The sequence below is a fragment of the Aspergillus affinis genome (assembly GCF_023601865.1).
Source record: "Aspergillus affinis strain CMG 70 chromosome Unknown NODE_90_length_157425_cov_88_179500, whole genome shotgun sequence".
In the NCBI taxonomy this organism is placed as follows: domain Eukaryota; kingdom Fungi; phylum Ascomycota; class Eurotiomycetes; order Eurotiales; family Aspergillaceae; genus Aspergillus; species Aspergillus affinis.
The window spans coordinates 113,770-127,073 of record NW_026515871.1 but is presented as its reverse complement, the minus strand read 5'-3'; the positions used below and the strand labels follow the sequence as shown (position 1 = coordinate 127,073).

The window sequence follows — 13,304 nt, the reverse complement described above, 5'->3', positions numbered from 1 at the left end:
CCTTCATGTCCGTGCGGCCGCCACTAAGATGGATGATGCATACCCTCCACACGCCCGCCCGATCAACGGTCAGAATGCTTCTTCCAGCACGGCCATCCGCCAGTTCCTCCGAAGTCTGTCGACAATTATCTGTCATTGGCGCAAGGGTCCAATTCCCCAGATTATATGCACTCGTGGCGGGGTGTTTCCATCAATCATACCCGTCGGCGGCGCCGATCCCGCTGCCCCGTGGGCTTTGCGTTCTTGCACAAAACATCTATATCTTGACAGCTGTCCGTGTTTTATTCTGCAGCAGCATGTTGCAGAATATGAAATCTGTTCATGATTGTGGCAATGGATCTTTCGTCCGGCTCTGTGCACGACGTCTCGTATTTCGAGCTCAGCTGGTCCATTCTCAGCACCATTGGACTGTTCACGGCCCTACTCGGGATCTGGGCGGTGCTGATTACTCGGCCCAGTCCGTTAAGTTATATTCCGATCGTGGTCTCTGCTGCGTGTGCGGCTGCGAATGGATTATGTTATTTTGCCTATTATTCGCGCCACTCGGTTCTCGATCGTATGGTCGGCAGCGCGTTCGCTGATGTCTTCTGGCTGGTATTCCTCCCTCCGACTGATTTCCAATTGAGACTTGGCGAACTAATACTGGATAGATCCAAGAAGCCGGTCTTTCTTTCTACAGCTACCAGATCCTCTCGCACACGCTCCGCGACCGCTCCCAAGTCACCTTCCTCGTCATCTTCTGGCTCCTCATGCTCGCCATCCTCGGTCTTCGGCTCGCTATTCTCACCACGCGCCTCCTTGACATCCAATCCCCATCAGAACATCCCCTACAACACCGTATCTCTTATCTTCACGTCGGCTACTTCGTCACCATCGCCCTCGTCGAATCCTGGAGTTCCTTCTTTCTCATTCGTCTCCTGCACAAGGCCCGTGACCTCTCGCCGAAGATATCATCTACTCGTTCTGTCTTTCGCTATTTGTTGAGAACCACGGAGCTTCGATTGGCTAGTCTTTGTGCTGTTGGTGTTACCCGCGCTGTCACTTATTCGTGGCAGGTCACGGCTCAGAGCGCGGTCAGTGTCGCTGGAGAGTTGGATCGGTTTGTTTATGCGATCGAGTGTTTGTTTCCGTTGGTTTTGATGTGAGTTCTCCTCCTTTTAGATTTATATTCAGTAATTCTCTTGATTTATGGGGGATATGATAATTGAAACATGTCTTTGCTGACATTATGTGAAATAGAGTTGATATCCTCTCCTCGAAGAAATACTCCGCTCTTTCGTCTACCGAGTCGCCTCAACCGAGGTCGCCCTGTCTACCTCAGCCTCCGGTGAGAGGGCATGTTCGGATTCCGACGTCTGATAGTTGGCCGTTGCAGAGGGGGTGGGAGTGTGGATCTCCTTAAGAGATTTTATCTTGCTGGACTAGCATGGCGATCAATCACCTCCATCTAAGGTCTTATTATTCCTTCTTTTCTCTCCTTTTTGACTGTTGCCTCAAAATTGAAAGGATTGGTGGGAGCAACCGCACCTTGTTAAGTGGTGTAGTTTAGGGTTGGCGTTTGAGATACCCTCTTGAATTTATTTTTTTTCCAGCAAATTATTCAGCTCAATATCTGGCATGACTGAGTTCAATTTCTGATGTAGAATTTGCATTTTGATGTTACGTGTGGCTTGTTCTAATGCCTAACGCTTTAAGGTGTGGGGATGGTCGTGTGAGTCGGTGTCTATTCGGCTAATAGTAACTAACCATCCAGACTCATAATCCTGCGGGCATGGAAAGTTGGTCCATTCTTTACATTCATTCATCATGTTTGCTGGTTATCTGATTACGTATGTTGACCTTTCTATCTAAGGAGCATAGGCCTCCCAACCTTCGTTTTGTGGCGGTTGTGGTGCTGTTTGCTTGGTAGTGACTGCTGTAGGATGGTCTGGTTGTCTTTTAAAGAAGCAGGTCAGTAGGTAGTGCAGTTCGGGTATGAGAAGAAATGGCCATGGCCAAGGAAGATAAACCAATATTCTCGGGTTTTTCAAAGGTCCATATCTTATTGTATAGCTGACAAGAGAAATGTTGCTTACACGCGCATATCCACGTTTATTAGTTATGTGATATTTTTTGCTTCACTTCAAGTTACAACATACGTGACTGAAACTAATGCAGAAAAGACAGATACTGCGGCTGATGATGATGCTGCAGCCAAGGGCAAAATAGTGGCATGTATAATAGCTTCTGCATTCGCATCCTAGTACAGGGAAACCTTCTCAGAAGGGAAAATCTACATTGAAGTTTTGGAGATAAATACAAAACCACCGAAACAATGTCGAGCCGCCGGGCTGTTGCTAGAGCCCTATCCTGGGGATAAAACTCTGGATCTATGCCCATTTCTTGAATTGCACAGTAACATCCCCCAAGGGTCCGGTCTTATGACCAATGCCACCAGAGACGGTGATCTTCCCACCCCAGGCAGGGTCCATATATACATCTGACACTCGGAGGTCGTTCGGGTCAGAGCCCCAGGGGTTGACAAAGTAGATGGATAGTTCATCTTTTCCGGTATCTTTGTCTCTCAGTTTGAATGTTGCTTCTACTCCTACTGCGGCGCCTTTCTTGCCACAGGCTCGGAAAACGTAGAAGTCGCCTGCGTTGATCTCGTGGTTCTCGACGTCGGATTGGTTGAGTTCTTTGTCTCGGTCGCCTTCTTGGTACATGCGGCCGTGTTCGAAGGATATGGATACGAGTTTGAGGGTGCCGGATTTGGCTTTGTTCTCGAGTCGGATCTCGGTGTACTCGTTCTCGGATGCTGGGGCTGGTGGGGTGTCCATCGTGATTTATGGGAGAATATTTGGCTGACTTGGAAAAGTGTCTTAGAAGGAAGTGTTGGTAGGCTTTGAAGAAGACGAGAGTCTGTCTATTGCATGGTCTTCTCGACGGTAGGAAGACGATTTATATATGTGCGATGCCCCAGATATCCTACTAATTAGTAGAGAAAATATGACGCAAGCGAAGCTCTCCTCTGCAGCAACTCACTCGTCATACCGTTCGCATTTGGCCCAACCAAGATGTTTGCCTAAAGAAAACATGATCACAGGCTATTAAACCGTCCACGATCAGGAACTGGATACAGGGTCAGCGCCGGTGATGCACGAGCTTTCCTAAGCCCCAATGAAGCAGCAATATGAATAAAGACACCCGGGAACATCTCGCCAGCCACCGTGATGATGCCGAACAGATCCGATTTCTATGTTAAGAAATGGTGTGAGGCATGATCAATGAGCTTGGTTTGCTCCTTGTCCTGCTGAGAGGCTCTAGACGTACAGGGATGCATTTGCCACAGTTTTTAGCTGAAAAGGCGCCCTCATCTCAGCCAGCCTCCCCACGGGGAGTTGTTGGCCATGTAAATACTGGTGGCAATGGCTGATTTCAGAACCAAGCGTAGAGGCAACCCATCGAAGTTCATATAGACTTTATCTGAATTTACTCTTGTACCGCTGGGAAAACTCTCTAGCCACTACTATCAGCTCCGAATACAACCGCCAACTTCACAGACAATATCCTCCGAGCTCCCGACAAACGTGTGCTCTTAATAGCAGCGCTGTACAGCGTTTCTACGCATGGTTTCTTTTTGCGGGGTAAATAGAGCCAGCTTACGCCACATTTTGGGGTTGCATATCTACCTTTCGCTGACTAGACGCGTATGCTGCCAACACCCGCCATGGCTGATCTGGACCGCGACCGACGCCTTGATCGTTGCTATACCTCAACGATCTCACACCAAGCCAGTAAGCCCCATGTGATCCACCGAAGATCTCCGAGATCTTCAGCCCGTCTGTAGATCATCTCGAGGTTGTCATTTCTTGTCATCGCCTAGAATGTGGATTTGTCCTCGTAAGCAGCCATTTCTTCCTCTTCTTGCGCCACAAGCCAGGCAACCAACCACTTATCCAAACAAACAGAGAGAACAATAAAAGGACAATGTCACAGTTCGGCCTTTGGCCTTTTCCGGTAGAGCTGAATGTCAAACTCTTGAGTATTCGGCATGCGCGAACATGACGTCCGTGGCTGTGACGAGATACATTTACGTCTCATTTACAATCCCAGCTCAGGGTCTTTGTGGCAAATATTTACCGAGATGACCGGCATTCGTGGATTCCTAGCTGGCGCCACATTGCGGAGTAGATCTCCATGTCAATGTTTGCCATCTGAGCAAACACTGTTGATACATGCAGGTTCCTATGTACATGGTATCCCGGACTAATTTCAAGTATTCCCATTTTGATTGTTTTATTTGACCATGAGTTTATGTGCTTCACTTGCTTGATTTCATGTATGATGATTCAATCGGGCGGATCGAGCTGCCGAATGTCGAGAAACCCCTCCCTCGTACATCTGGACGTCAATGACTATCATCGAGTAACATCTTCGGGGCGCATCGTTGTGAGTTCTCGAGGGATATGGCGGGCGTCAGCGGCTAGCTGAGCATCTCGGGGCTGATCGGTATATGTCAGTGGCTGGCTGCATGTACGATCCTATTCCTCGGAGTCGTCTGTGTAATGTTTGTGAGATTAAGCTTTTATCGCCTATTGCTGGGTAGCAGGCTGTGCCATAGGTTATGGTTGGGAGGATGGTAAGACCGGAGAGACCGATCGAAGAGCAAACCAGTCCGTCTCCTGATGCAAAATAGAGATAAAAGGGCCATCTTCCTTCGTTTGAAAGGTTCTTTAACAATCACAGACATACAAACACAGAACTACATACTCTCACATCGCACTTAACGGAAAGGCAAACATGAAGCCCGAAGAAATCTGCACCAAGCTCATTGACGTCGCGGATGACGTTGGCGTTTGGGGCCCCTCTGACTAAGTTGCGCTGGTTCATCGCAAGGCCTATCTCCATCCCATCGCGACGGACCTGAAGGAGCAAGGAGGCCTGGTAAACGTACAGCCGGTTGACCTGCCGGTCGAGCCTGAGTTCGACGATTGGCAGCTCGAGCGAGTCATTTTGACTAGTGTTGCCATGGCTGTCTTTGATCTGGGTGATGATATTCAGTCTCGTTTTGATAGGGTAGATATCTTCTCTTTATCTCGTGGTTCTGTATTCGTCCGAAGGCTGATGGATGACTATAGTCTGCCACCGATAAATCTCGCGCTCGAATCATGAGACAGCTGGCTTCGCGAAGCTTCTAGGCTTACCTGGACTCATTTCTCAAGAAGGCAGGCTTGCCCTAACTTCATTACCTCTACTCAGATTATAGAGGTGAAGTCGCCAATGTGCTCAAAGAAAAGATCACTAAGCGAGCATTTATTGTGGACGTGATCCAAAGAGTCACTAGACAAGACAATGCCTGCTGAACTAAAAAGTCAATTGCCGACCGAGGTCAAGACCTTTCTCCACGACACCTACGCCCCGGCATTCATTGCGCAGATGGTTGGCGCCAATTCTGAGTACAGAAAGTATCTCTCCAATCCTGACTGCGAGAAGATTCGGTACTGGTGGGCAGGAAATGTATGTCAAGCAATTTCGTTTGATATTTTCTATCATGCTAAGAGTCAAACAGGACGCCAAGTGTTTGGCTAAGTCGAAGTGGTATGTGGCCCTGAATAAAATAGCTTCTCAGTGCACGGTGAGAGAGCACTTTAAACTGGACATGGAGCAGTCGGAAGCAGTAGCTCTCGCCGAAGCACTGTTGGTGGAGGTCAAGACAAAGGATCGGATCAAGCGATTTATCAATGGAGGACACGTAGGACTCCCTGATCCCCGTTCGAAGCAAATCAACTGCTGACGGACTACCTAGATGGCTACGGATGTGAACAAGATTTGCAGCTTTTTCAACGCTCTAGAACCAGACAAAGACCTCGCCAAATCCTGGTTCGATCGGATCCTTAGACTCCTGCAGGATGAGACCACTCACCAAGTCCGTGGAAAGCAGGTCAAGGATGAGCTAGCCAAAGACCATCTGTACGATACAATGAAGACATTCATTGAGCTTCTGCTGGCCCAGGACAGCCAATTTACAGGGGAGGTGGCCACGAAATTGGTCGAAGATTTGAGAAAGTTCGAGGAGAATGCCATTAACAAGAACGACACCGCAAAGAAACAGGCTGAGAACATTATGCTCAAGATGGCCGTGCTTCCGCAACAGATAGCTAACCTCCAGGCTGCGGCACCAATCACAAAAAAGCTCTCCGGAACCAGGCTCTTTCAATTTGCGAGCTCCGTCGTTGATAGAGTCGCGGAGAATATTCCTAATGGGTTGAAACGGATCGCTAAGTACTTTCGGTTATACGTACTCGAACGCAATCCATGAAAAGAGCACCACGCTAACAGTTCCTCACAGATCGAATACCTCTTTATGCAGTCGCTAAGTCTTTTTTGGGCGATTCTGACTTGAGATGATATGTCTGACAGCCAGCGAGCTGAGACGGTACTTCAAACAATGAAGGTTGTCGTCGAAGCAGCTAGCAGTGCCGTTGAGAAGTGGGAGGCCTGGCGTGAGAGTAAAGGCACAGAAGCGGATCAGGCAAAGACATCAATGGTGCTTGACGAACGCCTGAGCAAGACCTCACTGAGTGACGACAATCTGGCCGTGACAATTGCGGACAGAGATCCGGTCTTGAAAGAGGAAGGCGGAGTCAAAATTACAGTCAGTGAGCGGATCAAACAGGTGGAAATTATTTCTATCGAGGAGATCTCGCCAACGGAGCTGGAAACGTGGAGCGAGAAACTCACAGAAGAGCCCAAGTTTATACCATCGGGCCCCGTGGTGAAGGAGACGGCCATAGAGCTCAGTCTCACAACTAAAGCACTGCGTGGACTTAGCATTGCTTTAGGCGCTGGAGTCGCCGCTGCCATGACCTTCTCCCTGGTGCACGACTGGAAGGATTTAACCACAGCATGCAAGGTTATCAACACCCTCTCTGTAGTTGTGCAGATTCTTGCTGTCCTAGTTGAGGGGGTTTCGCTTCTTGTCGACGTTGGTTTGATTGCCTCTTCCGTTTTGACGGCTGTGCCTCCTATTGTCGGTGTCGTTCTAGCGCTGGCGGGGGTTGTACTGATGATCTTGTCTGTCTGCGGTATCCAACTGTATAAGGAGCCCCCAACCCCGAACCCAGTAAAGGACTTCATCGACGACACGGTCACAAAATTGATCAAAGACTGGCCGAGTCCTCCAATCCCTCAGCTCACTTATCAAACTGACAAACCGTCGTTTAAAGAGGGCGACACATCTTTGACGATAACCGCCACAAACAAGACCGCTGAAGAGATCGACCCCATCTATGCACAGATCACTGTTTATAGCGGCGGTACGTCCAATTGTCTGTTCACCGAAGGCAGTTTCAACAAGATCAACCCGGAAGGTAAGAGTGACGGCACGGTGACCGTGACACCGGGAAAGGACAAGTTCGATAATTCCCTGCTTCCACACCGGGTCGAGGATGATCCTGCTGCTTTTGTGTTCAACCTCTTGCTGAAGGGTTTGAAGGGCAAGGGTAACCCGGAAGCATATTTGAAGCTGAAGGCCAATGAGAAGATCGACAGCACCTGGAAAGGCCATGCCAGCCACAAAGGAGGCAGCAGTATTATTGAGATTGTAGAGGTCATGAAGAATATGGACAAGACTCATAAATTGTTGACTGTTTTGAAGTCTTCTTGATGGAACCGCGGCATGCGAGAAGTAAACCCGGACGAGAATTCCGGGAAGGCACTCAGGCACCAAGGCGCTCAGGCAGGCATGCTCCAGACACCTTCCCGTTCAGGCAGTTTTAGGGTGGATTCAACTAGATGCCTGAATTATGTAATGTGAATGCCTGAAGATGATCCTATGGCCACTGATTGGCTGACGTGCGGTCTTCTTATCTCCGATGACGTTGCCGATGCTTTATTTTCATCGTGTAACAGCTTCATAGGTTTCCCCGCCTTTGAGTGCCTCTTGCTCATCCTACAGTTTCTATACTGTCAGTTCTCGGTTCTTGAAGAAAAAATTGATAATCAATTGATATAAACCCGAAACTCTATGGAGTTTTTTATTTTGATGCACCACCATCCAAACCTGACTAGATCCAGCAACGAATACCTGCCTGCATTACTCCGTGCTTCAATCATATCCAATAAAATTAATCGTCATTTTACATTTCTAACCTCCATGCTGTCCTTCCCTTTTTGAATGTGTTGCCGAGCAAAGATTTAAGCACGGCTGAGGGACTCGCCCTCCTCGGCCTTCTGGAGACCGTACTTCTTGAGACGGATCGACTGGATGGCAACGAAGCCGGTGGTGTCGGTGGGCTCAAAGTCCTCCAGGGAGTCCATGGAGGCTTCCTCGGCGGAATAGAGCTTCTCGGTGTTGGAGGAGCGTCCGAGGACGTAGGCGTTGCCCTTGTAGAGGCGCATACGGACTTGACCGTTGACACGCTGGTATTGTTAGCGGAGCCGATGCAGGGAGAGATAAAGGAACGTACCTTCTGGCTGTAGACGAGACTGTTCTCGATAAACTCACGCTCGGCACTGAAGTAGCTAGACGACGTTAGATTTGGATAGCAACGGTTGACAGGTCAAAGAACACTTACTAGCCGTTGTAGAGCAGGATGGACCAGTTGTGGGTAACGAACTGGTCACGGAGGGAGCGGACCTGGCCGTCCAGGACAAGACCCTCCAGGTCAAGGTGAGCATCACGCAGGATGGTCATGGCGGGGGCTGATCCGTTAGTCTACACCGACAACACAAGGGATGCCAAGACTTACAGTCGTAGCAGCCACGGCTCTTCAGGCCGATGAATCGGTTCTCAACGATATCAATACGGCCGATGGCGTGGGTGTATCCGAGCTTGTTAAGCGCATTGAAGAGCTCAACGGGGTCGGTGTATGTCTTCTCTGGGGTGGTGACCTTGACGGGGATACCCTTCTCGAACTCGATGGAGATGTCGACGGGCTCGTTGGGGGCGTTCAGGGGGTCGTTGGTCATAGTCCACATGTCGGCGGGGGGAGTGTGGTCGGGGTCCTCGAGGACACCTGAGACGTTAGAATGCGACCGACCGGGTGGAACGGGTGCAACTTACCAGCCTCGTAACTGCAGTGAGCAGAGTTGGCATCTAACTAATTAGCATAGTCCAATTTCCAGTTGATAGGGGGAACTAACCCATCGACCAGGGCTTGGCCTAGAGGATATTAGCTATCATTATCGAGCGGTCCAGAAATTGGATACATACCTTGGTGGAGGTAACGGGGATGCCGGTCTGGGCAGCGTAGTCCAGCAGATCGTTACGGCCGGCGAAACGCTTGAAGAACTTGGGATCACGCCAAGGGGCGATGATCTTGATGGAGGGCTGGATGGCGTAGAAAGCCAGTTCGAAACGGACCTGGTCGTTACCCTTGCCGGTAGCACCGTGGGAGACGAACTGGCAGCCTTCGCGCTGGGCAGCGCGCATCTGAGCGCGAGCGATGACGGGACGGGCCAAGCTGGTACCGAGGAGGTAACGGCCCTCGTAGATGGCATTGCACTCTGTCATTCCATTATTTCCACATTCTTCTCGGCGAGACGGTCGGGGCGATCTTACGGATGGCGGGGAAGCAGAGTTCCGTAACGAACTCCCGACGGAGGTCCTCAATGATCATCTTCTTCGCGCCAATCTTCAGGGCCTTCTCCTCGACGGCGGCCCAGTCCTCCTCCTGGCCGACGTTGCCGAGGAAGCAGACGACATCGTAGCCCTCCTCTGATCAATCCGTTAGCGACAGGGAAGGTATCGGTGATAAGTGGGCGTAATACCGATCAACCAGCGCAGAATGCAGCTGGTGTCAAGACCGCCTAAAAGAAATCGGTGTTAGTCACAAAGGTTCTCCAGACGCCAAATAAACCACCGCCAGGATGCGGGGCAGGAGGGAGCAAACAGTACCTGAGTAGGCCAGACAAACACGAGGCTTAGCGTCCGACATTGTGGTTGGATAGGAGAATGTGGAGAGGGAATTGAGGAGTAGCAGGGAGGGAGAGAGAAAGAGCAAGACCAGGACGTTCGGAGAGAATAACAGGAAGAAGGATGGAGAAGCAGCAGACGGCCAGAGATAAAAGAATGGGCGGTGGGGTCCCGATGCGGTATCGGCTCGACTGACTCACCCGGGGCGTCCCGTGACTCATGCCAGGGGGTCCTCTTGGCACTGCACGTGATACGTCATCGCCTTAGGTCAGCGCCTCCCTGATGCCTCAAGTCCGATAGCATCGGAATGGGAAGTATACAGCTTATGGCCGATCGTAATGACCTCCTCACTTTAGATGAGGTATGATGACATGCATGCATATTTCTGTGCTTGGCAGCTTATTTTGGGGTTATGATTACTTTCCATGAACGCAATATCCGGTCCACGATATATCTCTAGCAAACTATATTTTTTGACCTGGAAACGGTATAATACTGGAAACTGAATAGCTTCATGAAAGTGACCGGTTCAATCCGTATAAAGCTCACCATGACACGTGCCAGAACTGGAACGTGAGAGAGAGAAAAAAAAAAGAGAGAGAGAGAGATGGCATAGTAACCAAGAAAACAACTACTCTCTGCCTGTATAACACCTGTCATTCACTCTCCTACAAAACCACACCTCAGAACTAGGGCGAGTAAAGAAATGATCAAAATTAACACCAGTTTCATTACACATCTCAGTTTCTGATTCTATTCACTTTCGCCCTTATGGTTTCTGTTCCCTGCCTTCTTCGTTGACGAGGCCATGTACCAAGCATACGCGTTTGTTGTCTCCTCCATACCTGAAAACCTCTTATTCCTCTAGAATCATCGTCGGAATTGTCTACAATCTTTTCTACCTACGCACACAAACAGTCGTCTCATCTTTTCTCTCGCCTCTGTCTTCTTATCAATACTTCTCCATTTATCTTCATATTAGTCCGTCGACCTGACTGTCTTGACTGGTTCGAATCTCACTTCTGTCTTAGTCTCACTTCGCCGACAGCTCGCCTATCGTTGTCCATTCAGCGAATAACACTCATTTCAAACCTACACTTCGAATCAATTGATCCTGGCTTTACTCTCGATTAACCCTTTGAAAGGCGAGCACATATTTACATGAGCACATCTGGAAGCGACGGACAGCAGGATAACCTTCGAAGTGACACAAGTTTAGTTTTACAAGTCTGTACTCTGTACGGTTGACTGCAAGATGTCGCAGCCACAGCGCGCACAAAATATCTATGAGGAAACCATCGATATCTCGGACAATGCCGAGATGACCCTAGTGGTAGAGGAGTACGAAGACTGGCATGGGAGGAAGACAAAACCGGTGATACCGTCACGGAGCCTCTCAAGAAGGTTGGCACTTTTCGCGTTGAAAGGAATAAGGTAGCGGAAGCCAGCCCGGTCTTTCAGAATATGTTGCGAAAACGATGGGCCGAGGCGAGCAAAAGCACCGTGACCTTGCAAGGTGATAATGTCAAAGCTATGGAGATGTGGTTACGGCTTTTTCATGCCACACTCAAAGAGACAGAATTTTGGTGTCTCTCGATTGAGGTCACATGGCACCTCGTCATGGTGAGCGACAAGTATGATATCGATCGTACTAAGATGAAAACTTGGTTCGGATCCTGGTTTGATTTCGAAGTTCCTCTTGATAAAAAAAGAGCTGTGTGAATTCGAATCTCAGACTCTATTCCCCTGTTTCGCTTTTGATTACGCCCCCGGATTCCAGATCATAACCAGAGAATTAGCGTACAACTGGGAGCACCATATCTCTGAAGTGAACCCGACAACCGACTTCAGGATGCGTCTACCAAGTCGGGTGATCCGTAAGTCTCCTCAACCATGAAGTTTGCTTGCTCACACAAACAACAAAAAAATCAAGAAATCAATGCTAATATGTCTTCTAGAACAGTTGAAAACCGCAAAAGGGCGACTGCGTACGATTCTTCACCGAGGCTTGTTCGAACTAATTTGCGAAATTGTGGACACGGGCAAGTGCAGCTGTAAAGAGCGCACAGTGTTCAACTTTTTGGCGGAACTTCGACGGATTCAGGCATGGCCGTTGGAGGATACGATGGCAAAGACCAGCATTGAAACCATGCTGAAGCGGCTTAAACGATTCGGGAGCAGTCGAATGAACGCACATGGTCCCAACACCGGTATGCTTCTGTGCAAATGCTCGAGGAACTGGGGACAGGTTGTCTATGATACCGTTCGCCGGGTGAGAAATTACTTTGACGGCCTTTGTCTAGATTGCATGAAAAGCAGCAAGGATGTCAAGTACCGGCGCGACGGCGACATCGAATACTGGGGCCATCATATGTCGCGAAAGAAGTACGACGCTCATTGTCGAATCAAACACGGTGAACCGACATGGTGGTTCAGCTTCATGGGGCGCCGCGAGAAGAAAGAACTGATCGCCGATTCTTAGCCGTGGAGGATATGGTGCACAGAAAGACACGAACTGGTCATTCGGATCCGGAAAATTCTATGCCACGGTGTATCAACGGGCTTTCCTAATTTCTGTCATACCGAGAATAACGAATTGATGCTCGATGTTTTACTGTGCTTAATTTACCGACATGAGTTCCTGTTAAGTTGCCAAGGCAGCATAATAGTAGAAGTAGGAAGTTTATATCGCCTGGCCTCTTTTCGACGGATAGACGAGGTACTGCACCAGGTAGCCAAAGATTTGCGATACGACGCGCTGACTTGTCGGTAGGAAGTGTTTCTGTCAACTCCACAGTTCCTCAGAATAAAAAGATTTCTCCGCCAGAATTTCTCCGATTTGACTAGCTGCCAATCAAGATACTGTGTCACTACGATGGCCCACCGTAGAGAGTCTTGCTTCAGGATATAGTGTTACAAGAAATATTTCATGAGTATAGCATCGTACTTCAGCGAACAAGAACCTGTCAGCAGATGGGATCTTAAAAACCCAAGGTTCACATGTCCTCATCTTAGCGACCTGGAGACAACCCTTTCATCATGAGACGAAGGCTCGTGAGAAAACCTCCCAGGTCTTGAACGTGCAGTGGGCATTCGAAAGACCTTCTCGTTCGACATGAACATGACTAGAAATGTTGAATTTAGTTTCCCCTGCTCCTTACCCGTGCCTCAACCCGATCAACTTGTTTCGAAAGTCGAAATACAAGGCATCATGCGGTCATTCCCCTGTTTTAGACCCTTTCGGTTGAAGGAGAGTGGAGCTTTTCGCTGGTTCCGGAGTGGAGCCCACAATAAGAAATAGGAACAAGGGATTTGTGAGTTACCCCAGACTTTAGGGACCTCGATGGCGACGGAAAAGTAAGTTCGTTAGTAAGGGAAATTTGACAGCGTGCGGAATTAGGCTCTC

The 13,304-nt window shown here is 49.1% G+C and overlaps 6 protein-coding genes across 6 annotated transcripts; 4 read left to right on the top strand and 2 right to left on the bottom strand.

The window, feature by feature from the left end:
* Positions 1-321: 321 nt before the first annotated feature.
* Positions 322-1,402, top strand: KD926_011185 (uncharacterized protein; the record flags this gene model as incomplete). The annotated part of the gene is made up of 3 exons (XM_053103440.1): positions 322-594; positions 651-1,141; positions 1,240-1,402. The coding sequence occupies 3 exons, from the start codon at positions 322-324 to the stop codon at positions 1,400-1,402; spliced, it is 927 nt and encodes a 308-aa protein (XP_052953227.1).
* A 967-nt stretch (positions 1,403-2,369) lies between these two features.
* KD926_011184 (aegerolysin type hemolysin) lies at positions 2,370-2,819 on the bottom strand (the record flags this gene model as incomplete). The annotated part of the gene is made up of 1 exon (XM_053103439.1): positions 2,370-2,819. The coding sequence occupies one exon, from the start codon at positions 2,817-2,819 to the stop codon at positions 2,370-2,372; it is 450 nt and encodes a 149-aa protein (XP_052953226.1).
* A 2,515-nt stretch (positions 2,820-5,334) lies between these two features.
* Positions 5,335-6,301, top strand: KD926_011183 (uncharacterized protein; the record flags this gene model as incomplete). Its single annotated transcript, XM_053103438.1, has 3 exons — positions 5,335-5,499; positions 5,552-5,734; positions 5,789-6,301. The coding sequence occupies 3 exons, from the start codon at positions 5,335-5,337 to the stop codon at positions 6,299-6,301; spliced, it is 861 nt and encodes a 286-aa protein (XP_052953225.1).
* Positions 6,302-6,430: 129 nt separating this feature from the next.
* KD926_011182 (uncharacterized protein) lies at positions 6,431-7,648 on the top strand (the record flags this gene model as incomplete). Its single annotated transcript, XM_053103437.1, has 1 exon — positions 6,431-7,648. The coding sequence occupies one exon, from the start codon at positions 6,431-6,433 to the stop codon at positions 7,646-7,648; it is 1,218 nt and encodes a 405-aa protein (XP_052953224.1).
* Positions 7,649-8,178: 530 nt separating this feature from the next.
* KD926_011181 (argininosuccinate synthase) lies at positions 8,179-9,920 on the bottom strand (the record flags this gene model as incomplete). The annotated part of the gene is made up of 10 exons (XM_053103436.1): positions 8,179-8,403; positions 8,451-8,505; positions 8,559-8,685; positions 8,733-8,999; positions 9,047-9,079; positions 9,127-9,145; positions 9,197-9,489; positions 9,545-9,700; positions 9,754-9,792; positions 9,881-9,920. 10 exons carry the CDS (start codon positions 9,918-9,920, stop codon positions 8,179-8,181), a joined length of 1,254 nt encoding a protein of 417 aa, XP_052953223.1.
* Positions 9,921-11,153: 1,233 nt separating this feature from the next.
* KD926_011180 (BTB/POZ domain-containing protein) lies at positions 11,154-12,380 on the top strand (the record flags this gene model as incomplete). The annotated part of the gene is made up of 4 exons (XM_053103435.1): positions 11,154-11,273; positions 11,333-11,590; positions 11,679-11,775; positions 11,857-12,380. The coding sequence occupies 4 exons, from the start codon at positions 11,154-11,156 to the stop codon at positions 12,378-12,380; spliced, it is 999 nt and encodes a 332-aa protein (XP_052953222.1).
* Between the last annotated feature and the right edge of the window lie 924 nt (positions 12,381-13,304).